General features: G+C 44.8%; 1 protein-coding gene across 1 annotated transcript; it reads left to right on the forward strand.

The window, feature by feature from the left end:
* Positions 1-26,841, forward strand: IPMK (inositol polyphosphate multikinase). The gene is made up of 6 exons (XM_065746691.1): positions 1-339; positions 4,272-4,357; positions 16,746-16,842; positions 21,900-22,072; positions 25,075-25,156; positions 26,133-26,841. Exons 1-6 carry the CDS (start codon positions 96-98, stop codon positions 26,765-26,767), a joined length of 1,317 nt encoding a protein of 438 aa, XP_065602763.1. The 5' UTR covers positions 1-95; the 3' UTR covers positions 26,768-26,841.
* The last annotated feature ends 630 nt before the right edge of the window (positions 26,842-27,471 follow it).

The following is a 27,471-nucleotide window of genomic DNA, read 5'->3' on the forward strand; positions in this document are numbered from 1 at the left end:
CCGCGGGCCGTCGCCGCTCGCTCCCCGGCACGCAGCACTCGCTGAGTCCCGCCCGCCGCAACGCCGCCGCTCGCCTCTCCTACCCCCCTCGGGAAATGGCCACAGAGCCCCCGCGGCCGGCGCCGCCCGCGGCCGGGCACCCCGAGGGCGGGTGCGGGCGCTGCGCGGGCGGCGGGCGCGGCGAGGCGGAGGAGGCCGCGGCCCAGCAGGAGCGAGGCGGCGGCCCGGGCCCCGCGGTGGACGCGCTGCCGGCGGCGGGGGGCCGGCGGCGGGGGCTGAACGGCTGCGTGCCGCTGTCGCACCAGGTGGCCGGGCACATGTACGGCAAGGATAAAGGCGGTGAGCGGGGCTGGGGGGGGAGCGGCGGGGCGGCGCGCCGCCTTCTCTTCGCGTCCCCGCCCTCTCCCTACCTGCGGCCGGGAGCCGTGCGGAGTCCCCGGCCCGGCGGTGCGGACCGGGGTCGGTGCCTCGCGCGGTTACGTAACGGTGTGGGCTTCCCGCTGCCTCCGGCGGGGCGGGTCTGGGGGGGTCGGGGTGGTTCTCGTCTCTTGCGGGGATGACAGCGGTGCGATCTAGAGCTCCTGGCAGCCGTGGTTCGGCGCCCATTGGCCTGAACAGGTGGAAGCTGGAGGCCTGCAGGGTGCGGCTGAACGGCCTGCGTGTGTCCGGGGAGAGAAGCAGCTGACCGACTTCCGAGCGCTTCTCCTTGTGGGTTTAGGTGGAAAGGGGCGGCTTGCGAGGTGCTTGCCGACGTTGTGGTACGAGCGAGCCCAGAGCAGTGGTGAGTGAGCAGTGTGCGTGTGTCGTGAGAATGTAGCGTGTTTTGAAGCATGTTTCCAGCAGCTTTTGATTTTCATTCTGACTTCAGGCCGAGGACGGAGGCGCTGGCTCTTCCGATAAAGGTTCCTTTCAGCAGAGGCAGCGGTCAGTGCAGAGCCAGTATTGCCAAAGGGTGCTCTCACCCTTCTGAGACATCAAGTTGGATATAACTCCTGCCCCTGAGCCAAACGTACACATCCATTCAATTTCCAGGGTGACCTTTGAGAACAGCTGTAAGGGGAATACAGTGTTACTGCCACTGAACTCTGCCCATAGGAGCTGAGCAGGCTGAGGGCTGAACTTCACCAGCCCTTTGCTGTCAGTGGGTGGAATCGCAACACTGATGGCACCATGAGCTGACCTTATCTGCTGCTCACGTTCATGACATGTCATGGTGCTGGTAATTTGTGCAGCAGGGTAATTCTCATCTCCTGGCCCTGCTGCACCAGTGCAATAGATGGCAAGAGGGTGCAGAGGCTCCTGTACATCTACCTCACTTATTGTATTTTGTGACATGGGGTGGGGTTGGACAGAAAGGACTCACTTTCGGCACGTCACTTCTTATCTCTGTTGTCACCTGGGTGGGGCAGCATCCATACTGTGGGCACAGCCTCAAGTGGATCAGATAAAACCAGAGCCACTAGACGTAACAGTGAGGCTCACGCTTCCTTGCAAGGGTACCCCACTGATCTCACCTTAGGCACTTGAGTTTCACGTTTTAATGGAGACCGTAGCTGCTCCATGGTACTCATAGTTCTCTTAATTTTATAACCAAATCATCTTGTTTTATGTCTTTACAGATAATGTTTGTAGGAGTATAGGCAGTCGAAATGCTAAAGATACAGGGTCACGTATAATTCCGCGGTGCTGCTCCTGTGGTGTGGTTGTTATGAAGCTAGTGGCCAGATGTGTGGGCATATGTAGTTACTGATAGCAGTGGTAAGGAATATCACGCGTGATTTGTACATCAGAATCTGTGGTAACTGGAAGTCTGTATCAGGAGACCAGTGTGCACTGTACCTTCTCCATTGCTTTTTATGTCTTTTCCTGCAGTAGTCTCCCTTCCTGCAGTTTTCTGTTGTGCCACTTCCTACCCCATTGAACCTTCAGCATCTTAAAAGATGATAAATAGAAAACCAGTTCTCCTCTTTATTTGGATACTTCTGTTACTACAAAACAAGGCCAATGTGCTGTGAAGGATGCGCTCCTGGCATTCACATTTGAACTATTTGCTGGTTGAAACTCTGAGCCTTCCTTCTCCTGCCAAGCTTCCTCCTGCATGTCACTGTTGTCCTCTGTGCTCAACTTCCCTACTGTCCCTGCATACAAACATACAGAGGACTTGAAGGCATCCACAGTCACCTGCGCCGTGAAGAAGTTCCCACACACATTTGTGTGGAACTTCCTGTGTTTCAGTTTGTAGCCATTTCCCCTTGTCCTGTTGCCACACACTGCTGAGAAGAGTCTGGCCTCTGTTTTCTTTTTTGCTGTAGATCTGAACTTCGGTAAGCTCGCAAGCTTTGCGTGCAGAGCTATAGTAAAGTGTTATGGAGCTGTTTAAGAATTTGAGTTTTGGTACAGTTCTCTTAGAAATGTTAAATGGTCAATTCATTTAATAAAATGGAATCTTTATGTATGCTGAAGGACCCCAGGAGCCCTAAAACAGATCCACAACTGATGTTCTTATGTTAGCATGATCTGCAGGTGTTGGTATGTCTTGTAGATGGGGTGAAGGTTTTGGATTTTGTGGTAGCTTCTGAAAGATGAGTCTTTGGCTGCCTTCTTCACAGTGCAGTGACGGAGCACTGGAGCTGCATGCAGTGGTGGTGGAGTCTCCTTCTCTGGAGACGTTCAAGGCCCACCTGGATGCCTACCTGTGCAACCTGGGCTGGGAGCTGCTTCAGCAGGGGGTTGGACTCCGTGATCTCTAGAGGTCCCTTCCAACCCCTACAACTCTGTGATTCCAGCATGTCTCTGTTGCAGATGCAGGGAAGGAGCTCTATTCTGGCATGAAATCCAGAGTACAAGGGGACTTCAGACAACATCATGTTACATTAATGTCATCATCCACCTTGATCCAAAGAGCAGAGTTCTGGTGGAAAGTGCTTACTGCAATTTGTCTTCAAAGGAGCAGTTTATGGGTTCTATTTCTAGGAATGTTTGTCTGGACTTTCTGCCTTGTAGGCTCTCCTCTTTATTTTTTTTCTTTTTTTTTTTTAGTGCTGTGATTGTAAGCAATCCATTCAAAGCATGTCATGCAAAAACAGTGTGCGCTTTGCAAGTGTGTTCTAGCCCGTGTGGAAGGGCACAGGGTGAAGCTGTTGTGTCTTGGAGCTGTGACAGGCAGTGTTGTGTACTTTCCAGAACTAGAAAAATAGTACAGAGCCCAGCTTTTGGCAAGCAACTTGAGTGTCATTCTCCAAACCGCTCTATTGGCATAGCCAGCTAATGAACAACTTCTGTAAGATGTTGTTTTACAATAAGTATCTTGGGCTCTGCAGATTTTATTTTGTTTCTAAGACTGCGCAACAGAGCCCATTCAGAGATTGTGCTTTCCAAAAGGTGTTACAACGGCAAACTGTTTTTTGGGGGCACAAAGTGCCTGGCTTGTTCTGCTGCTTCTCCTCTCAAGCGCTGAGCTGGTCATGGAACTTATTTGGGATGCAGTTGTCGTATTTTTATATTCCTTTTAAACAAAATAAATTGCTCTATGAAGAGCTGTGGTTAAATCGAAGGAGAAAATTTTTATTCCAGAAGTGGATTTTCCCTTTTTCCCCGGTGCCTGGTGATGTTGAAATTTAGAGTGCATTTCACAGACGTGCAGTTGCTTTAATCTCCAGCGTTGTCCTTACGCCCCGATATTGAGTTTCTTGTGCAGCTACACAGCAGCAGAGTGGCTAAGGCTGCCTGGGTGGGATGCTGTGCTTTTTTGGGGGTGTGATAAAAATGGTTGCTAGTGTGAAGTGCTACAGGGATGTTACTTCTAGTAATACAGAAGTGCTCTTTTGATGCAGCTTGTATGCCCACAGGCCCTGTACTTCTAATGTAGCTTGTGGAAAATGTGTTAAACTTTGTACTAGCTCCTTCAACTTCTTAGTGTTGCTGGAAAAGCAACTTATCAGTTATTTAAAAAGGGAGTGTCTGTACAATCTTCCATAGTCAACTGAATGTTTTTTTTGGGTGGAACTTTTAATGTCAGTTCCCTGTTAACTGTGGTGGCCTTGAACAGAGTTAGATGCGGAAAGTCATCTGATGGCTAGAGAAAGAGGAATGCAAGCAAACCTCTGCTAAGGGCTTTGTGTGGGAGCTGCCAATTTCTACTCTACTATGCATATACTGGCAACAGTAGAACTGAATAAATAGGCTGTCTCTGATGTGCGTTTGTTGTTTCTGAAAGAAATGAAAGCTCTCTCCCTTAAAATTTGTCCCTGAAGGAACTGCTTCTCTTTTAGGAATACTGCAGCATCCAGATGGGACTGTCCTGAAGCAGCTGCAGCCCCCACCTCGAGGTCCCAGGGAGCAGGAGTTCTACAGCAAGGTGAGGGCCTGCCTTGTTGAGGTGGCTGTTCTTCATGTACAAGTCTATTATTATGCTGTTGTAAAAGTGCAATCTGAATATCTCAGTGGTACATCACTGATGGTTTTGTCACAGTATCTCTGCTGTCTAGAATTTTCTCCTCTTTGCAGTCTGTATCCCTGTGCTTATTTGCTTGTGGGGCATTGTGGTTTTCACAATATCTGAGTCTTTATTGAAAAGCCCCATGTGATCTTCATCAGTGATTAAGGAGTGGTATGTGGGATCCCATTGTTTTCTATCTCATGTTGCTGACTGTCCTGTAATTTGTTGTATCTAAGATCTAGTCTTTTATGTGCCCATCCAGTTTGGTTTGTTGCTTTAAGTGTTGCCTCTTCACTGTGTTAAAGCCCAGTTCCTTTAAAATGTCAATAAAAAGAGCAATTCCCCAACTGCTTTAACTTCAGTTTGTTGTATTTTCCTTGTGAACCAAGCCTACTGCTCATCATCCAGTTGTCTTTATCAGTAACTTGGATAGCACACACCAGGAAAGTTGTTGCTGGTTATCTTACTTAAACTGTTTTTACATCTTGTTTCCTTGCCAGCCCATCCACCTGTTGTAGATTATCATGTTTTTTTTCAGTATTATCTTGATATGTCACCCCTTTGTACCAGGTACAAACAACTGTAGAAACCTTCATGCAGGATGAAGGAGGAGCCTCGAGACCCTCTTTTCATTCTATTTTTTTTTTTTTTTTGGAAGGTTATTAATGTAAGTTACTGAAGATGTCGCGTGTTTTATAGAACTGTCTTGCATAAAACTGGCTGAGCTGTGTACTCTAAGCTAACAGTGCATTTGCACACTAGTGTTACTCAATAATTTTCATGATAGGACTGCTAGACAAAGCAGCTGCTCTTGAGATAGTTAGGAGCCCCTCGGGAGCCAGTTAAACCTAGAAGTAGATACTGTTCTGAGGTTTCCCAGTGACTCTCACTTAGATGAGGTTAAGAATGATACAATCCAGACTGAATGGCAACTCTTCAGTAGAAGGGGAAAGCTTAAACAGATGCCTTTGAGTGCCAGGTTGGTTGTTACTAGAGCCTATCATAGGGGAAAAAATCAGCTCTTAATGCTATTGAGAGTTTCAGAGATAAAGTCATTTATGTCTTCTGGAGCCTCAGCAAATCACTTCTGACACTGAGTGGTTTTTGTTTGAGCCATCTGTGAAAGGGGCTTGTCAGTTCTTGAAGAATGACGGAGAAAGGAAAAGGTGTGTACACAATTGCTTGTGCATGGACCTGGTTGTCTTTCTGTGGGAGAAGGGAAAGAGAGAAAATGCTCATATAGGTGAAAGTACAAGAGGAGCTAGAAATGCCCAAGACCTATGATTAGCTGCTTTCATTGTTCTTGTCAGCTAGAACTGCATGGTGCCAAGTATAGATGCCTAAACGCTCCATGTGTTTCTAATGAGGTGAGGATTACTGCTGGTTGCAAGGTTCAGTCTAAGGTGTGCAGTTGTGCATCCAGCTTGAGTTGATACAATAGCTTATTGCTGCCAGGAGGAAAAGGCTTTTTGTCCTGTTTAGCCATTTATCTTAGGCTGTGCTGCTGTTTCCCAGATGTAGATGAATACAATTGACATGTTGGAAGTTTTCTGTCAGTTAAACTGATAAGCAGGTAAGAACAATAGCAAGACTGCCCCATTTTGGTGGCTTGGCTCACTGCACTTCTGGTCTGTGAGGAGGCTGCATTACCTTGGATAGGCTAATGAGCCTCTAAGGAAAGGAGGAAGGAAAATTTTACCACTCATTGAAACAATGGGTTGTTCACAATGCAGTTAGATAGTGAAGATGAAGCAGTGCAGAAATGAAACAGTGAGTCTTTTGATAAGGTCACACCAGAAGGTTTACTCTGACTGTATGCAGGTTAATCACACCATCTTTTGATTTCTGCACCTATGGCTTCATAAGCACTTTTAACTACTTTCTCTGTATTGATATGATCGGTTACCTGGCCAAGGAAGAAGCCCTTCTTCACTTGTGGGTAAAGCCAACCTCAGCTGAAGCTGTTGAGAACCATTGTAGTTCATGGTAGAAGATGGTGCTGCCTGCACCAGGAGCTTGTTCCTGTTAGGCACACGAGGGATATTGTCTACTGAGTACAAAGCAGAGTCCTGGCTGGTACAGCCCAAACAAAACGTGCTACCTGCAGTGTTGGAAGCTGCAGGGTACTTAAGCAAAACACTGTAGCACAAAATACGAATAGTGATCTGAAGCTATGGTGCATATGCCAGCCTGCTCAGAAGTGGGTGACGTAGGAAGAATCTGTCAAAGTTGAAAACTGGAGAGCCTCTAACAATCTCTACTCAGGCTGCCATTAATTTATCCTTCTGTTTTCCTGGAGGCTGCAACACATGGAGGTGTGGAAGCAGAAAAACAGCAGTTTGAGAATTCATTCTAATAAATTATGTAGTAGTGACCTGTTCCTTATAATGAAAGTGAATTGCTACAAGGCAGAATGTGATCATGGTAGCTGCCTGCATGTGTGCACTAAGGAATCCATAAAAGCAGGCTACTTCAGTCTGTTTCATTGTGTAAGGTCCGGCTGCTTTATGCCAGTGAATGTTCACGTGCTGAAAGAATTTGATTTAATTCATCAGTTTTAGCAGAGGGAAGGAAAGAAGCCTGTCTGCACTCCAGCTGCCATCTCTTCATGCAGGTGAGCTGGGACTTGTGAGCAAAGCGTGCTTGGGAAAGGTCAGCGCAGTCTCTGGGTGAGGTGGAACCTTTGTGCTCTGCTGGGAACACAGCTCTCATTTCAAAGTGCCAGGCTGTACCCAAGAGTACTGTGTGCTAACATAACTATCCTTTACTATTTAAGAGCTATCATGTTCAGTAGAGGGTTTTTATTCATTTGTCACATCAAGAATGTAGCTTTGCAGAAACCACTGTCCTGTTGATGCCGTGAAGAGGGGGAGGAAGCTGGAATGTCATGCTTTAAATAGGGCAGCTGCTTCTGCAGGCCCACAAGGATAGAGCTTGAACAGCAAATATTTAAAGCCAAGGAAGAGAATTTACAGTTGTTGAAGCTAGCTTCTCAGCTGCATTTTCCTACAAGCTCTGTGTTTAGCAGTAAGAGATGGAGGGCTTCTCTTCTTGCATTCAACAGGACAGGGGAAGGTTGCTGGGCAATTTAAAGTGATAGCTCCTTTAATTCTGATTTCTGACAGTTGCTTCATAGGGCTATACACCTCTGAGCATGGCATGCTGAAGTTTTAAAGGTTGGTAACTGACTAGCTAATAAACTAGGATTTTATAGCCAACAGATCAATAAATAAGCCCATAAACTTTTATTCGAGTTGCCCTTTTGCTCTCCTACAGCGACTGTGTGATGGTTGGGGTTCAAGAAGTGCACCTTCCTCCCCTTGTTCTGCCTTTTGAAAACTGTCCTATCTGATAAAGTTATTGCAGCATGGACAATTTCCAACTGTTAACTTTTCTTTTCCTCTTTGCTAGCAGCTGCACATCAGGATTGTCATAGCTGGTGCTTGTGACGTTGCCACGTCATGGCTTCATGTAACATTACCTACAAAAAGTTTCCAAGGCTGTGGTAAGGCAAGTCCTACCCTAATCCTCACACACCCTTACCCCAGAGGTCACATCTGTGATTCTGTGGGTAAAAAGGCAGGCTGGGCTCTCCCAATCCCTGTTCCTATCTCGCAACCTCAAGTGCCTGGGAGTTCAGAGCTGATTGAGCCCATGTAGAGTTGGAAGAAGATAATTGCAGCAGTCATCTGTCCCTTCTGGAGAACAGATCTTCGTTCCATTGCTAGTCCATGATAACTCTGCTAACTGCTCTAGCAGTTGTCTGGAAGTTCAGAGTTCAAGCCCTGCTGACATATAACATGAATACAAGGAAGCTGTTACCACTGTAGATAATAGGAATTGTTTTTCGCTCTTGTTGCATGTCTTGGAAAACAAAGCCAGGATGTAAGAGACGCAAATAACTCCAACATGTAAAAGAGGTTTATGTTAGGTGAGTGTGCTTGAAAGCTAGGAAGTCATGGTTTCATGGCTGCCTGCACAATTGTTATTGTGAACTTCTGTTGGATGCATTATAATGCGACTTTCAGTAGGGTGATGACCTGTCTTTGTGTGTTCTTTCCTCTAAAGAACTGAGTAACTCATTTTTACAGCCTAGACACAAGGCAGAATTAGTATTGCTTGTGCAGCTTTTTCTGTCTGTCTCGTAACTGTTAGAGGACAGTGTGTGAGTGTTAGAGAATCACCAATCACCAACCTTCACAAGGAACGTTCCTTGTGCTCCCGTGGTTACAGAGAAGGAGAAATGTGCAGGACGTTTGCCCATTATCAATAATCTTATTTAATTCTCAGTAACCTACTGCAGCTCTTCATTACAGCTTGATGCTTTTTTCCTTTTTTGCATTGCCTAATTTTAATTAGCATTCATCCAGCTTCAGGCAGTGCAGAAGACTTCTAGCGGCTTCCCTCCCCCTCCATGGCATAAAATCAAGCCAGCAGCCTGAAAGATGTGTTTTGGCCTGGAAGCTTTTGCACGGAGTTGCAAGAACTGACTCATAAGGCTCAGCCCTCTTCCAGCCTATCTAGCACAAATCACGATAAGGCAGCCTGTGTTCTGTAAACTGTTCTCTTCTAGTGACAGAAGACGACAGGGATTGGGGAGGGAAACCGTGTCTTGCTTCAGGATGAATTACCCTATTTTGTAAACTCAGCTAACTGGTTTTATAGTCTTGATTTAGATGATAACACTTGACTGAAAAAGGAGAGGATGGTGGCTGTGGTGCTGCTATTGTGTACTAAAATATCCTGTGATCAAGTCTCCAGCTAAGGTTCTGGTTGTAAATCTTGTATGGACAAAGCTTCAAGAAATAGCATGCGCAGTTCTCTTAATGTCACACTTGAGGGATGCAGTGCCTTGACCAAACCTTCCATTACTGCTTTCAAAGCCAAAGCTCAGTATCCTGAAATGTTATCTTTTGCTGTGCCTCGTTCAGGCCTACTGCATCTCTAGAAGAGGTGGTGGTACTGGAGTACTACAAATCAGCTATTTGCAAATATAATGGGTGTGTTCTGATGCACTCCCTTTCAGCCCTTGGCATCGTTCCTCCAGCTGGGAAGCTGTCCTGGAGGCATTCTGTTTTGTTGGGAATAGAAGCAAATTTAGGTTTCCCAACCAGTGTGTGAAACTGTCTTGACTGTGACCATGTCTTCTGCACTCGAAATCGTGGAGTGGTACTGTAATAAGAGGAAGGGCACATGGTACTCTTCAACTGATGAGAAGGAAATGACTCTTTGACCAAATTATGAAATGCTTGCTGCTTTTATTTGTTTATTTTTAAAGAAACAACAAACAAAGGGGAGTAACAGACAAAGTGGAATGAAGGATGAGCACTGAGAAGCTGCTGAGTTCCTTCCACTGTCTTATGAGCCCTCAGATTTTTTCTTCAGGTCGCTATGGAATGGCTCAAAGCCTTCTCTATCTGGACAGTAAGGCTTACTAAGTGTGGCAAACTTTTGTGATTCTTGGACCTTCCAGCTAAAGCAAGTCTGGGAAGGACATGCTCTGTAGTAGGAAATGAACCCAGGAGAGTTCTGCTGAGCATCTGTTCTCTGTACTCCTTGTACGTTGTGTGCCACACCATAATCTACAGTCCCCTTTAATAAATCTAAGACTCATAAAGGGAGACAGTAGAAGGCCATTATTGCAATTTGATGCTAGCAGGAACTGCTGGGTGAAGTTAGTAACAGTCCAAGTAGTCTGCAATCTGTGCAGTGCAAGCAAGAGGGAAGAGTCCTGTTCTCTCATCAACCTGATTTTAAGGGAGATTCCTTCTGAGAGTAGATAATGCTGAAAATGAAGCAACAGAGTATGGTTTTCATGTGCATATCCACAGTGTGTTAAATAGGATTAAGTTGCAGTATGCTGTTCTTGCTGTGCTAGAGAGCTGTGCGAGCAGTAACTTTTTCAGACTTGATCAAACATTGAAGTTTCAATTCATTCATGATGAACGGAGCTCCTCTTCTTGAAGACAAAGCAGAGTGAATTACTTGGCTCACCATGTACCCATATTTTTCCCTCGGCCTTTTTGCAGCAGATTATTCTGGAAGGCTTGCCAGGGTTTCTAAATGCTGTTATTACTGGTTTTGGTTTTTTTTGTTTTATCTCCCCCTTCCTGCTGTGTTGTGTCCCAGGTGCAGCACTGCTTCTTTCCTTTCTTGCCAGCATTGAGCAGGGGGTTGTGTGCAGGTTGGGGAAGCAGCTGATGAGCTCATCCAGCAGATGAGCGAAAGGAAAGACGTGGGCTTATAGCTGGTTCTGTAACATCCAGTTCTGCACAGGGCAGAAGTGTGTGGGACTCCAAGGCTGCTAATAGGGTTGGCATGAAAATATGTGTGGGGCTGTGGCAGCCCAGGCAAGCTATCACTGCTGTGAAGCTGCACCTTCAGGGTAATGCTACCTGAAGCTCTTTGCAAGGGCTGCCTCTTGCAGTGATAGAAAAGAAAAATCCAACTTATGTCTGTCAGGACTTGTCTTTCTGTCTCTTTGAAATGCTAAATTGAATTTTGCCTATATAACTGCTCTAGGGTTCCTCCCACCCCTTGTTCTCTGTCACTGTCTTGCATGGCTCTTTGGCTGTGATCAGGCTGCTTTTCAGAAGCAAACGGTAATGCTTCGTAGTGTTCACAGAAAGCAGGGCAGTGATGCTGGCTTATTTTCCTTTGAGTCCTGTTCTATCATTTTACTTTCAGTACTTCCTGTGATAAATTTGTTAAGTAGCTGGATTTACTCCAAAAGAATCTTGGAGCAAAAAGTTTGTATGCAAACCCTCTCACTACCATTGTTTCAACTTGGTTTTGCATCTAGCAGGATTTGGATGTCTCAAGGTCTTGATTTCTCACCAGGTCAGTATCTTCTCTTGGTACGCAAAGAAGTACTCACATTGCACCACTTCATGCTGTAAAGATAGATGAAGGAGCAGGGCACAAGCAGTTTCTCAAGGGAAGTACGAATTAGCAGAGGGACTATCTGGCCTTAAGATTTGCTGGGTTTTTCTGGACACTGGTGGCTTGAGTATTTGAGTGAGTAACTCCAGGGCAGCATCACTACAGCATTGTTGGGTGAATGGCAAGCATTGTTGAACTAAGAAGGAAGAGTAGAGTCATAGAGCAGTTTGGGTTGGGAGGGACCTGGTAAAATCATGTTGTTATCAGATGACCAGCTTGACAATGTGTTTTTTTTATTTCCGCTTCTAGTAGGGAGTACCAAGTGTGAATTCTCCTCCAGTCTCTGTTGTATATGAACTTACCAAACGTAGGTTTTGGAGTACTGAACTTCATATGTGTTTTGCTGTGTATTTTTGGACTATATTCAATTTAAGAGTCTCTTGACCTACTTAGAAGGCAGCTTAACAGATGTTCACACTGTTAATGCAAATACAGCTATCTCTACTTTCCTGAGTATCTCCTTTAAGAGGAGATTTTATTTATTAAAAAATAAAACCAAAAGCTATGTCTGGTTACTGTGCCTCAGGGATCGAGCTTTGTGGCACGTCCTGGAAGAAGAATCATCTCTGACTTCAGAGATCTCTGGTTCATTGAAGACTGCAACTTGTCCCCAGGAGACACTGAGCTTAGTATCTGATTGCATTAAGGAGTTTTGAACCTGGGAGGGCAAGGGGAAGCACAGCTCTGTGGCAAGAGGTTTGTGAGGAAACACAACCTCTAATTTGGCAATTCTCACTGAGAAGGTCCTGATGCCCACTGCCCAGTTCTTGTAGCAGTTGCTAAGGGTGTGAAGGGGGTAAAGTAAATTATTTAAACTTTACTGTTGATCTTTTATTGCCTGGGAATCTTGAGAGATGAAAGACGAGATGCAAGTTTGCTGTCTTTTGATGAGGGAAGCAACCTTTCTTGCCTTGCCTCTGTAGGAAGTGTCCATTGGAAAGAAAGAGGGACCAGGCAGTCTGTCTGCACCCAGCTCACCTCTTGTGGTTTTGGAGCATCTTGCTGCATGTGGCACCCACTGCTGTTTGTCATGGCTCTGCTGTGTGGTTTCTTCAGCCTTGCCATTAAGCTTGACTGCTGCCTGTTAGCTTCTGCTGCTACTGCCTGCTGAAGGTTTGGAGCTCTGCTGCAGCCTCACAAACAGGTCAGGGTTTGCTTTATCTCTTGTGAAGATTATTCCATTCCTGAGGCTGCACATCTTGCTAGGGGCAGCCTAGTTTTGACTATCTAAAAACATGTAGAAATGGAGATTTCAGTGCTCATTTTCAGAACCTTCAGTTTCTGGAAGTTGAGGTTGCTTTCTGTAACTTATTTTTTCCTCTGAATCTTTGGAGGAGGATGTAGCTGTTGCAGGTGTATACCATTCTTATTTGCAAATTTATTTGCATGGGCAGAAATGTGGAAGTGAAAATATGTCCTGATTTGTTTTACGTCCTGATTTTGTTTCTGCTGGCATCTTCTGTGAGTAATTATAATCTAATGTGTAGTACAGCTCTCTTTTGAATAATAAAATAAGCAACTCAGTACAATAGCATTTAGTATAATAGTATTTGTAAATGCTTAACTTTTGGAATTATTCTGGCCTTGGAATTTTTGAACATAAACAGAGCTGACAGCTTCAGTAGGTGAGGAAAGAAATCCTGCAGAGACAAGTCAAAATGTGGTGCTGCTGCTTTGAAAAAGAAGCGAGAGCTTTGAGTCGTGAAGCCGTGCAGTTACAGATTGCTCAATTAACAGCTGCTGTTTTCAGCCTCAGTTTTCTGGCCTTTGTGCTTGTCTGCTATAACTGGGTGATGCAGGAGTCCAAAGGGAAATGCTGTGTGCACGCAGGTAATTAAAGTTACGTGTTCTAATGCATACATGTAGGGAGACAGAATTAAGGCTGCACTATCATCTCTAAGTCTTACACTTGCTCATTTGAGAGTCTGGCTAATTAACTCCTCCTGCCCTGCTGCCTGGGAGCCCCTCTTCTGCCTGGGCACTTGGAAGCAGGTCTCTACTGCCAGAAGGAGTTCCTGTTGCAATTTCAACGTTGGTTCTGCCCTCCCTCAGTCATGTGCAGTCTTTGCAAAAGAAAGAAGAGCCAATGTCACGCTGCGTTAAATAAGGAAAAGAACATTCCCATTCTTCCAGGCAGCCCTGTTTGCATTAAAAAACAGATGAATCTGTTGGATCAGATTTACCAAAACAGAATGTACTTTGGATTAAAAACTAAGGGTTGGTGAATTTGCCTCAGAATTAAAACATTCTGAGTGGCTGGAAATTATGACTTCATGGTGTCTATTGGACTATTGAACTGCCACGGAACGTATCTGGGGCATGTTCTTCCTATGAGCTAGCTGCAGCAATTTGTAATGGTCATGTTGTGAGCCCTCCAAATGTCAGCATCCTGTTTACTTGCTTTTAAGTCCAGCAGCGATTACGTTTGATGTCTCCAGTTTGTGCTATTGGAAGAATGTAGCCTGTGTAGGAGGGATACCTACTCTGGGCTGAGCTGACACTGAAGTGCTGTACAGTTCTGGATCTGTTGGATGAAGATGTTATGTGCAGGAAAGCAACAAACTGTATATTTATCAGTGTATGCTTAAGACACAGACATTGTTATGTTCAGAAAACAGCAGCTGCTTTTCCAGTAACGTTGGAGTATTGCTGATAGAAACAGAAGTACAGTGGTTAACTTTTAAAGGTTGTTCTAGGGTGGGTGACAGCCTTTCTCCTCCAACGAGTTTCTCAGCTCTGCCAGCAGCAATGCCTTCTGGGGTATGGGATGAGTGGCTTATTTCTTGTGTAGTTTGAGGATGTTTTTATCATAAATCCACTTACATTTGTCATTCTGAATGACATCTAAATGTGCAGCTTGCTGCTGGGCTGGGGGCAGGGAGATGAAGTACCCATTGTTGCTGTCTTGAGGCCATTTCTCATCAGCAGAAGTTTTCTCCAGAATAAAAACAGATGTAACTCCTGAAAGATCTGTTTTCCTTACTTTTGCCCACACTTAGTTAATAAAGGTCAGAGGAAGTAATTGAGTACATATTCCTATTGGACATACAAATATGTTACAGGCTGCGATTGAGGTCTGTATTAAGATCAAGTAAGTGCTTTGTGTATGTTAGGTCAGACTTATAGAGTTTATTACTGCTTCCAGGGGGCAAGATAACTTGAGAGACAGAGATAATGTACTTTGTTCTTTTACTCTCAAGTAATGATACTGAAGTAGGCGTTACCGTGAGTTTTCCTCCTCTAAAAATGTTTGATATCAGTGTATTAAGGATGGGCTATTTAGAAGATAGCACTTGGGGAACTTTTTCCCCCGTTTGACCTTGACTTTGGGCTGCTACACCCAGTTGTCTGGCAGTCCTTATCATATCCTACTGCTTGAAGTACTCAAGAGTATACTGTTAGTTGTTTTCTCAGTCTTTAGTAACTGAAGCCTGCTGTTGGGGATTAAAGAGTAAGTCAGAGCAAGAGTCTTTCCTCTCTCTTGTCCTGTCCTAAATCAGTGTGCAGTTTCCCTGTCAGGGCTGTGCCTTGTTGGTATCTGAATTCACCTCAGAGAGGAGCATTTGTGCTGGGTGCAGTGCAATCCCCATCAGCTGACTGAGACCTGCTGCCACACCGAGCTCCTGCAGAAAGCAGAAGTGGTGCTTGTGGTGGTGGTGTCTGAAAATAAGCACGGCATGAGGTCACTCCTGTGCTCTGTGCTGGGAATCCTGGCCCAGAAATGGCATCAGTGGTGGCTGTTGTGAAAGGTGATAATGGCCATGGCTGTGCCTCTGCTTCTGCCTGGAGCTGATCCTTCTCAGTTCCCCTTCACCTCCATTGTTTTCTCCATTTCTCTCTTGAAGCTGATAAGAGCAAGCTGCGCCGGGGTCTCCTGGGGAGAGCAGTGTCTTCTACTGCCAGCACCTGAAGCTTATCGAAGGTGTGCTGCATCAAGGAAAAGAAGCAGCAGTGCTGTGCTCAGGGGCAAGCCAAGTTTTGTCTTAATGTGCAGGATTATCGGCGTACCAGCTTGTGTTAACCCGCAACCTGTGCGCTTGAGATAACGGCTGTCAGGGCAGAGGGTGTGGTGACAGCCTATGCTCTGTGTTGTGCTTTGCATGTGTTGGTGTGCTTTGGAGGTTCTGCCCCTCTGTAGGATCTCTGAGATGGGGCTGACATGAGTTACGGGTGTCCTTGGGTGACATAAGTCAGTGCACGCCTGGTTGTGCCAGCCTGGTCACTGCACAGTGCCAGTGGTATGGCAGCACCCTGGCTGGGGCTGTTCACTGGGCAGCCCAGAGCAGCACCTCATGTTTGCAGTGCAGTGGCAGTTGGAGTTTACCCTGTGTGAGGTTTCTGGGCTGAAAACTAAATTTAGCACTAACCTGCACTGCCTAATTTTATCACTCTGCTGCTGCTCTGTCTAGAGCTGCGCTGCAGCGGTGCTGGGGCTGTGTGGGGTAAAACAGCTCTGGGGCTTTCCCTCTCCTGAAGTGTCAAAATGCACACCCTTACTAATATTGATATGCACACTGCTTGTAGCTTCCGTTGCCCAGTATTCCCCCACCATGACTAACAGTTGTGAAGCAGTGAGCTGAGCCAGTGCTGCAGCTCTCTGTTCAGGTGCTAATGTTTTTGCACTGCTTCTGACTTTGCAGTGTGTTCTAACCACACTTCTGTGCATTGCACACCGAGGTGGGAGCAGAACTGGGGGCTGCTGCTATGCAGCTACTGCTGTGGGGTGGGACATGAGTCTGATAGCATCAGAGCTGAAGGAGCAGCACTGGGATGGCTCCTAAATGTCATAATAACATTGCAGCCTGTACTTGTGTGTGTACAGATCTGTTCATCTGGAAACCACGTTGCTCAGGGCTGCTGTGGGCTATCCATGTAGCCCAGTGTCCACAACTCAACTTTCTGTGGGGTAAAAATAATGTCCTGGGAAGGAGTTTGAAACCCTCTGAACAACAACACTGAGAACTGATGGCAGTCATGCAGTTCTGTAACAGAGTGTCCAGACCTACATTTGAATGGTGAGAAAACAGTTCTTTCAGGAGTGTAAGGCAGCTGCTGAGCCCAGGGTGTGCTTGTTTTTCTTACAGTAATTGTAAATAGATAAATAAATAAAGTTATAGCAAGTGAAAACAAATGCTTTGGAATTGTTCTTAGAGTTGATACATCTTTTCCACTTAAAAACTAAAAGAAAGGATTCCATTTGCTTATCTCTGTGGCAACCTTGTTTGTTTTCTAAAGGTGAAAGAGAAACTCTAAAAATCTTGAAAACAAAGGCTGCAAGAAATGGTAATTATGGGACAACAGGAAGTGTAAAATGAATGTTATAAACTCATTATCTGCCCCCCTCCCCTTCTCTAATTTATTTCAGGTTTATGACTCTGACTGTTGCAACAGCATTCTTCTGGAGCTGCGAGAGTATCTGCCAAAATACTTTGGTGTCTGGTCACCACCTACTGCACCAAATGGTACTGTTCTAATTTTATCTGTTAATCTAAACCTCCTGGAAAAATCCCCTGGAGCCTGATTTTTGGCAGTTGCAAGCTCTGTAGGCTCCTTTCCCTCCGACACCACATTCCAGTTTGCAGCCCTCTGGCTGGATTTGGTCTTTGGGATCATAGCAGTTTGAAACCCTCTGGCTGGATTTGGTCTTTGGGATCATCCCTGTGGGCTGGGAGCGATGGGGCACGGCTGTTCATATGGCACACATTTCCCATTTGGCTGAAGCAGAGCTGCTGCTTTGGTCTGGATCATGCTGGAGGGGTGGGCTGGGTACCTGTTTGTCAGGTCCTCAGAATCTGACGCTGTGGGGGAGAAAAAATGTGGTCCAAGGCAAGGCATTCAGACTGGGATCTGCCGCCACATCTCCTGAGGTTGGTTCCCATTGCCTTGCCACAGAGTGAAAAAGCATTTATTTCAGTGGGTACATTGCTTAAGAGCACTTCTGGTCGTGTTGTGTTATTGCTTGGAGTGGAACAAAGCCCTGGTATCTGGTATTCTTCAAGGAAAGATGGATATTCTCAATGTATATTTAAAAAAGCAACATTTTTTTTTTCTGCTGCTCTTTCTTACTCACATTGGGAAAATGGAGCTCCTGGAACATACAGAAATAAAAGATGCCAGCGAGTCTATTTAAATGCAAACACACCGAAATTAGAAGCTGTGCTCCTTTACAGTATAACTCTATCTCCTTTTGCTTATGCTGTCCCTGATAGACTTATTTTCCAAAGAGAGCAGTAAGGTGGCATCCACGGTCTGAACTCTGCAAAAAGAAGTGCAGTGAGGACTGTGGTGGTACCTAATGTGTTTTTGGCTCAAATTTGCCTTCACGCTTTCATATTTGGCATGAACTCAAATAGCTTTACCAGAGCTATCTTTTTCCTTCCCTCCTAATTTTATCTGCATTACGGAGCTCGCTTAGCATCCCCTCCAAGTTGCAAATCAAATTTTCCTACTCACAGTATGATCTTAAAATATTAGAATGCGTGGTCTAGCTGTGATATGGTAATTCAACACATCCCCAATTTACTCTGGGAATCATAGAATCATTAAGGTTGGAAAAGACCTCTAAGATCATCTAGTCCAACCATCCACCTATCACCAGTAGGATTAACTGGCACCATGCACCACAGGGCTGAGCAGGAGCTACTGTGGGTGAGGTGGATTTATTTCCATGGAGGGACATTTAGGATGAAACGTGAGGCAGCCATTCTTGAGGATGTAGTTGGGTGGATGGAATTGCCAGCTGAATGGGGTTGAGTGTAGATTAGAAACTAGGACGGGCCACCCCAACCTTTCAAAAGATTCATCTAGGATTTGCTGTCTGGCACAGAGCATGTACCCAAATATGCAGGAAGTTTCTGCATATTTTACTTCAGCTGAACTTTAGTTCTCTCTGCAGAAAACGTGGGGGGATACTCAAAGTACTGTATCAGTAAAAACTTGTAAAAGCACTGTCCAGTTTCACAGAAACTACGTAGCCCAGGCTGCTGCATGGGAGATGGATGACACTCTCCCAGAGTGAATCTAAAATTGGAGCAGAGCAATTGGATTTCAACTTTGGGTTCAGTGGCATTGTCAGTGCCTGGAATTCATTAATCAAGTGGAAGAGTTGAAAAGTTGTTACAGAGATATGTAGGAGTGTGTTAAGCTTCTTATACCTCCTGCTGAGAGTTGTGGTATTGCTGCTTACTCGTTGCTCCTGTGTATTTTTCATAAACAGCTTCACTGTGCCTCGTTGTGTGCTGGGCTGTAGTTTCTGTTGCTGAAGCTGAGAACAGGGTAGATAAATAGCAGGCAACATCAAACCTTTCTTTTCTCTTGTTGGGAGCAACTGAGGCTTTTTCCTGCTTATTCATATGTTTTGAGAGATGCCTGGTAAATTATGAAACAAACTCAGATGCCTGGAGTTATTTTGTCACTTCTGACTCCAGCGACGACTGTTTCTGCATGTATGTACTGACGTCTGCAGTGGTTCGTGCCATGTGTGCTTGCTGAATTCTAGTGGTCTTTCATGTTGTCTCCTTTGGGGCTGCAATAAATTATGTAAATAATATGTCAGACCACATCTTCCTGCCTCTCTCCACTGCAAAACAGAAAGGGGGGGGAAAGGGGGTGGGGAAGAGAAGCTCAGGCATGATTTGTGTAAATGCTTGAAATATATCTTCAGGATTTTCTCCTAAAGCCAAGATAAAAAAAATCCTCATTATGAATTTTCTCTGCAGGGGATTTTAGTTGTACATATTTTGGGATAGCTTGAAACTTACTTCATATCTACATCGGAGATTTTTATCCACTTGTGCAGTGGAACGTTATTTTCCTTGGTGAATGCATGCTTCTCAGAAGCACTTTGGGCTAGTAGCATTCTACATAATAATGTGGAAAAACTGAAGTGCATGAAAAACAGATTTCTTTCTAACAGATGAGGAAGGAGAGCTCTCTTGTTACCCCTGCTCAGCTGCACACTTGCTGCAGATTTTGGGAAGGGTACCTGTGCTCAGATTCTTGATGAGCAGGTGAGCGGTGAACTTTCTTTATGACAGGTGGATCAGCTTAACAGCTCTGAAATGGAAGGAGGAATAAAAAGTTATACGTCTTAAAAGGTGCTGAATTTTGGTGCTGTACACTTAAAAAGAAGAATTCAGACATGTGGAGCTGACAGCAAGCACCTGTGAGATTTTCCATGTGCCTTTAATGGAAGGAGCTCAGTGGAAACACACGTTTTACACCACTTTCTATGCATGTACTTAAGGATTGATAGAACAGCGTGGAGATAACTTGTGTAATTTGTGGTAACCTACACTTCTCATAATTTTATAAGTTTCAGTCTGGAGCAGCTCCTAGCATAACATTTGGAGTCAGTACTGAAAGATTGCAGCCATTTTTTGAGATGTTTTTGCACTCCCATGCCGTTATCCCATGCTGTATCTCTGGCTTTGGAGAGCTAAGTTCTGAAAACCTTGCATTCCATTTCATTGCTGTCTCCTGAGTTGATTTAGAGTGATGGCACAAGTATATTGGATCCAGTAATCACAGAGTCACAGAGTTGTAGGGGGTGGAAGGGACCTGTAGAGATCATTGAGTCCAACCCCCCTGCCAAAGCAGCTCCCAAGACCAGGTTGCGCAGGTAGGCAACCAGGCGGGTTGGGAACGTCTCCAGAGAAGGGTAGGTGTGAAACATGATGCTTAAACATTTACAATTCTTGTTGTAATAATTGAGAGGTGAGGCACTGTATGGACACCCCTGCATATTAAGCAGTGGTTCTCCATAGCCTCAAAAAAAGCTTTGCTGCTATCTGGCTGAATTTTGACCTGCACATGAAAACTTGGAATAGAAGAAGTGGCCAGGTGATACAGAGTGTGCTCCCTGGTAGAGTGAGTGCTGGTCTCCTGTCTCTTTAGGGAGCATTTGATGAGCAAATGTGTTTGTTTGCAGCCTGTGGCTTCTCCAAGTTAAGCCTGAGTTATTTTGGTCTCTGTATCCCTGTGGTTACAGTTAATAGACCTATTACGTGAGTGAGCTGGTCTGTAACTATGCTATTTGCTGTAGATACATTGATTCTGTAGCCCTAAGGATGTGGAAAAGTAATGTAAGCTCAGGCAGTGAGTTAGTAGGAGACTGGGTTTTTACAGTAGTATATTGATTTAGCACAGGTTTTTGAGCATGGCTATACATTTAAAAATATGCTTAGTCCCATTTATAGACAGAGGAAGCATCTAGGGATTAAATGGAATCTGTTTCTCAGATTGATGCCTGTGTGCTTTGGAGAATTGGATCATTTTAACATGATGATAATGGTGTAAAAATTGGAGCTCTAAATAGACGTTATTAAAATAATAAAAGCCAATTTCATTTCTTGGCCTTAAGAAGGAGCTTCTGCCTACTGAGTGGAAACAGAATGTTGTTGGTTCCCTTTTTGTGGTCTCCAGCTGGTTTGTTACCTGTCTGTACAGCTATGATATCAAGGAACTTCGTCCCTCTTCACTCCTTACTTTTTAACTGCAGAGTTTTTGGCTTTCATTATAGACTATTCTAAAGGACTGAGGAAGTGTTTGTGTGTATTCAGACTTCATTAATGCAAAGAAAAATCAACAAAAAGCTCATGGAATAGGCAGCACTGAGAAGAAAAAAAGATGTTTCCATAAAGGTTGTGGGTGGTCAAAGCTGGCTTTCAGAAGTTGATATGAAGAAGGAGAAGGGCGTTGATGCTCCATCTTCCCTTAGTACACGAGGTGCCCTGGGGAGGGCTGGAGACCCATGCAAGCTTTCTGACAGCAAGTTGAATGCAGTCACTGGAGGAGCTGGCTTTCCTGCTGTGCTTTGACAGTCAGTGCCATAAATCATGTTGGAAAATAATCTCTTACCCACGTTGGAGAAAAACATAAAACTGTTCAACCAGGTCTTCAGCACTGCTTCAAGTCTTCAGGCACTGGAGATTGGGGGGGTTCTGGTTTGCACCCTAGCTTCCAAAGGGACCTTGGGAAATGGCTGAGGGGCAGCTAGGGTGTGAGGAGTCTTCTCCTCAACAGGTATGCTGTGAGGGGGGAGGAAAGAGGAAAAACGAGTGCATGTCTGCCTCTTCAGGGAGGCACTGTGAAACATTAGTTCTCCTTTCCAAAAGTAAAAACCAGCAGGTTGAATTCTAGCCTTCTCACACATTGAAAGAGAACACCGTCTCTGCTGCAAAAACAGCCATGCAGTGACTGTATGTATGTGCTTGTGAATGTGATTTAAAATGTGCTAATGGCTTAATAAAAGGTACTCATCAATTTCATCTGGGTAGTAATTTGAATGAGTGCACTTTTAATTATATATTTTCTAAACCAGAAGGCATTTAGGATTTAATGCTAACAGAGTCTGTGGCTGCACTGCAGTGACCATGAGTTAGGCTGTGTTCGGAGGCAAGTCCTGACATCATACCAGCCCTTTAATTCTTCTCCCTGCTGTGCAGAAGCTCAGTGGAAGATGTTTTGCTGCTTCTTTTGCTTTGACCCACTGCTAACCCAGGTTTTGTTTTTTCAACAGATATGTATCTGAAACTGGAAGACGTGACCCATAAATTTAATAAGCCATGCATAATGGATGTAAAAATAGGGCAGAAAAGTTATGATCCGTATGCTTCAGCGGAGAAGATCCAGCAGCAGGTCAGCAAGTACCCGCTGATGGAAGAGATTGGCTTCCTGGTACTCGGCATGAGGGTGAGAACTTGCTTTGGTTTCAAATTCAGCTTGTGCTCTGGCCTGTTGTCCAACACCAGGTACAGCAGCTAGTTTTCAAGTGGCAATACTTGGAGTTCTGTGTAAATAAAGTGTTATCTGAATGTGTTGATGGGAGCAGTATCAAACATCGTGTGGAATATGTTTCAGAACCTTGCTCTCCTTCGTTGTAAATAGCTGCTTACATTGTGCACTGAGCAAAGCTTTCTGTCCAAAGAAAACACCTTGGACACTTACATGGTTCAGGAACAGCTGTCAGCAGAGGTTAGTGGGAGATGGATAAGGACCCTCAGAGGCCCACAGTAACTCTGTTACATTGCTTCGTGTTTTAGATGTGAGGAGCAATGAAAATTCAACATTTGTGTCTTGGCTACTCTAAAACATAAAAGCTGTACAAAATGTTTATGGCTCGGTAACACAGATGTGTTACTAACAGTAATGCAGTGCATTTCAAGTATTTTTTTCTGCCCCAACTGATGCAGAGTAACTTTGATTTTGGCGTGAGGTTTGTTGGTTTTCTCACATAGATGCATCCAGGGCTTCTCAAGCTCTGCACCAGGAAACAGAAAGGGCTGAAGCCGTAGATAAGGTTCTGCTTTGTGCAGATAGCAACAGCACCTAGACTGCACCATTGTCTGAAATAGTTCTAATATCTCTGTAGTGTTTTGTACCTAATTGCCTAGGCTCCCAGTCATAACTCTGCCTTGAGATAAACTTTTGCAGCTATAAATTACAGTGGTCATGAGTAATAATTATGTAAGCCTATGAGAGAGAATGTGGGAGTCAAGTCAAAAACCAGTCCAACAGTTTAGATCGAGAGGGAAGGCTGAAGATTACAGCTTTGGACTTGGCTTATATCATTACATAACCTTCCTTGTTGCATCTGTAGAGCAGCATACTTCATGTTCTCTGTGTCTTCACATGAATACTTGCATCTGCGCTATTTGTGCTTGTAAATATTGTTTGCAGCGTGGATGTGTATTGGTATGTCTGCACCATTGTAACAAATTCATTTGATTCCCTAATTAAAACAGCATTTATAATGATGGTTCTGTGAGGCAGAAACCTCAGAGAACTGCTTGTAGGCACAAGGAGGAACCCACAGGCCGCACTGTTCTCTTCTGGTGAGGATGCTCAGAAAGCCCCAATTTCTTGAAGGTGGTGCTTGGTGGGTCACATAAGGAGATTTTCATTGTCTCACATTGTGCAATGAAACTCATGAATGCAGAGCAGATGTGTAATGAGCTGTGGCAGGTGGACAAGGAATGAGATTTTCCTGTCTAATAGTTTATTGGCTGCTGCTGAGGTTACAGATTTGAGTTACTTGACTTGTCATCATTTTGACAGAAATGGGCTAGTGCAGGCAGTTGCAACAACAGGGATACAGAAAAAAAATCAGTTCAGAGGCAAGTATCCTTTTGGGAAGGGTGAGCAGCAGATGAGCAGCAGCAATGGTGTGAGCGAAGCACGGTGCAGCAAAAGGCCTGGGGGCTCAGGAGCTGCTCAGCCTTCTCTCCTCCTTTTTGGGAGGTAGGTGAGGATAGAGCTGGTGAAAGTGGGCTGTGCTCTGAGCTTGGGTTCCTGTTCTTTGCTTTCAGCGCAGGGCTGAATGTATTGGTGTTTCTGCACCATTCCAGGAACAGCTCAGACAGCCTGTGCTGCTGAGAAAAGGCATTGAGGGGAATGAGGAGACAGCTCTTTGCTTAACGTGGGGAATACTTTCATCATTTCATCAGTGCAGTTGTCCTGTAGAGAAAAAGACTCCCTAAGAGCTGCAGCCAATCCTTTGGCTAACCAGGGATATCTTGACTATTTGCTTACTCTTGAGATAGTTAACTGTGTGCGTCGCAAGGTTGGTACTTTGTCACTGACTACTTTGTACAATTAGAAATATACTGTTAATGCAAAATGTGCCCTCTGAGCAGGGCCACCTGGTGCTGCTGGAGGCATGGCACAGCCTCCTGTTCGTCTTCCAGAGGGGTAGCCTTCCTTGTTCTTGCTTTCATTACCTTTGGCTTGTGGCCCTTTTAAATATGTTAGAATCCACATGCTGGATTTGGATTCCCTGGGGACACCAGATGCAGTTCCCCTTATCTTTGTTTGGGATGTTTCCTTCTAGCTCCTGTGCAGAGCAGGAGCTGGGGCCTGTGTTTTCATAGTGGGGCCGTGGGGCTGGGTGGTCTGAGTGAGCGCCAGGCAGAAGGCTTCTGCCAGAGAGCTGTGCTATTGCTGCCAAGAGGAATTGTCTGTGCTGAAATAAACAAGTTAGACTTCAGCGTGGCTGGCTGGCACTCTTCTACAATGGAAATTATTTTGGTTAGAGAGAAAATGTGTCTGTGTGGAAAGCGCTTTTGAATTAAGTTGTTCAGCTTGTGCAATTCCTGATATGGACAAAGCTGTGCCCATGTGAGCTGCCTCCTTAACCAGGCAAGTAGCAAGCACTCTGCGTGCTGTCATCCTTCGCTTTGTGTAACCTTGCTCTACCCCAGGCCCTCATTTCACATGTGCCTCATGTTGCTGGGCCCTCCTGAGCACATCACAGCATTGCTTGCTGTTGTACTGTTACAGTATACGTTCCTATAGTTTTAGGAACTGAAAAACAGTAATAGTGAGTTGCTGAGTGTGCTAAGTCTGACTGATGTAATGTTCATAGTAACGCTGGTAAGGAGCATGATAGTTTCAGGTCTTAGCATTGATTTGCAAGGCATGTGCTGTGTAAAATGCTTCCTGCTATAAATAGGTTGATCTGTTTTTAGCCAATATAGCGGTGTCTTTCTGATGCCAGAAAATACAAAAGTTGTAGCTTAAAATACCAAGATGTGCAGCAGTGTTTTGCAGATCAGAGCTCTAGAGGGCAGTGCTGACCTGTCCAAGTAGCTGTACAGATACCAGGGGAAAACTTCACCTGTCTGTGAGATGTCTCCTAGCTCTGTAGAAAACCATGGCTGCTCTGAAGTTCAGACTCACCTTTTTATTACCTGCAGGTTTACCATGTCTCTTCCGACAGCTATGAGACGCAAAACCAGCACTACGGGAGGAGCTTGACGAAGGAAACAGTGAAGGATGGTAAGAGTGTGTGTGTGTGTGTGTGTGTGTACCAGAGTTTAGTACTCTTGGCTATTGTCATGATTTTAGAGCAATGTGTAAAAGTAGTCTGTGTGCCTCCATGTTAAAAATCCCACTGTCTTCTCTCTCAGATGGGTCTGAGGTGGTCTCCTGTGTCTCTTGAACTACCTGTTGATCCTAAGTTAAGTTAGCAGTTGGCTGTAACAGCTGTATATCTTAAAGGAATTTCCTCATCGTGTGTCTTTTATTGCTAATAAAGGAGTAATCAGGATAGAATAGAATTTTCCTGCAGGTTTGAGGCTTGATGCTGTAATGATGTAGAAAGCCCCTTAAAGGTATTCATGCTTTTAATCTGTATAGTCTTATTTCTGATTGTATTCCGTGAATAAATGGCGTCTTTTATATTAAAAATACATTTTTCTCCGACCTCCTCAGTCAAAATCAATCTGTACTTTGCTTGATGCTAACAATAAATAAAAATGCTGCCCTCATATGGCTGTTCGGTGATAAATATTTCCTGCTAGTCATTAACTGGCATCTGTTTGTCTGTCCTCCACCGAGGGACAGTTAGACAAGCCCTTAGAGCTGGTACTGACTTATCAGCGCTGCCACTCACGATAAAGGAACTGCTTGAGCTTGTTTATCCCTGGAGAGTTCAATGGGTCCCTGCCCATCATGATTGGGAGGTTACTTTAAATGATGTGGGGAGTGGGAGCCATGTTCATCTGCACTTTGGTACACTGAGTCACTGGTTTCCTTTACAAATCCAACACCAACCTTTATTTCTGTACAGCAGTACTGAAGGTACTTGAGTTCCTTGGTTTGGTTCTGATCTGTCTAATAGTTGCTCTTGAAACTGTGAACGCTGCCTCTTTCTTCATAGTGAGAGTTATTCGCATCCCCAAGTAAGCATTGAACGGAGTTTGATTACTTCTCAGAGGTGGAAATAATCCTCAGAAATGTCTCTTTCTTGTAGGCATCTCAAAGTTCTTCCACAATGGGTACTGCTTGAGAAAAGATGCGATCGCTGCCAGCATTCAGAAGATTGAAAAGATCTTGAAGTGGTTTGAGGGCCAGAAGCAGCTCAACTTTTATGCAAGCTCCTTGCTGTTTGTTTACGAGGGCTCGAGTCAGACACCGACTGTGCGGCTGAGTGATGTCACCTTGACAGAGAAGAGAGGAGTGCCCAAGGGACTGTTATCAGGTGGAGACATACTGGAGTACAATAATAACATTCATGTCCTAAGCTCTACAGAGAACGGAAAGATTGAGGCCTCCGTCAGTAAAGGCTTGTCCAAATTTTATGCTCTTCACAAAAAGGCATACTCAAAGAGGCACCACAGCCAGCTCTCGCTGAAAGTTGAAAGCTTGGAGCAAGACAACGTGTGGAAAAGCAGCACTTGCATCTCACAGGAGCATCTGAATGGAAACGTTATACCGCAACTGGAAAAAGTTTTCTGTCACATGCCAGCAGAGATCAAGGAAAGTGCAAACGTAGAAGTCCGAATGATAGATTTTGCTCACGTGTTTCCCAGCAACACGAAGGATGAGGGCTACCTGTATGGTCTGAAAAACTTAATCACAGTACTTAAAAATATTTTGGATAATTAGATTCTTTGTTATGGTTTTTACTGGGGGCCAACGGTAAAGAAGAGCAACAACATGAAGAATTTCTGCACTTGTAATGCTGTATAACTGGGTTTGTATTGTTCTACTGTATCTAATTTGTCTTTGTACTTTTGGTAGAAGGGTTTAACTTTTTATAATCTCACTCAGGAAAATAAGTGATAGTGAACTGGGGAGTGTGAAGGGGTGAAGATACTTGAGATTAAGCAGGATTGGTAAATTAGCAGGGTGAAGTCTGTGTGGTTGGCTTAAATCCAAGCAGTACTGTTGTACAATAAGCAGGGGTTGTGTTAGTTCCCATGAGGACATGAGCTTAGATAACGTTTGGCCACTTAGCCTTGACACTGAGCCATATCTCCATTAACAGGTCTTTAAAAAGTGGACTGAAAACTGTACAGTACAGGACTGGCATTCTCAGTACTGCCCTCTCGTGTTTACTACGTTGGAATAACTGGAGTTAGCCCTACTTGGAGAAAAAAATCTCATTTAGATTCAGTTGTCCGACCCGGGAACCAGCATATCCAAAAGCATTTCTGGACATAGCAGGGCTTTCAGCAGCAGTGTGGGCTCTTCCCCTCCTGGTAGCTGTTCGTAGCTGATGGGCGTTGCAGACCAACTGCAATGTTATTTGTGTGAGGTGCTAAGAAAATGCTGGACAAAACTGTGGTGACAGGCTTAAGCTGCACAAG

This window comes from Cyrtonyx montezumae, unplaced genomic scaffold (genome assembly GCF_038088225.1).
Source record: "Cyrtonyx montezumae isolate F1298 unplaced genomic scaffold, pur_monq_1.0 scaffold_4, whole genome shotgun sequence".
NCBI lineage: Eukaryota > Metazoa > Chordata > Aves > Galliformes > Odontophoridae > Cyrtonyx > Cyrtonyx montezumae.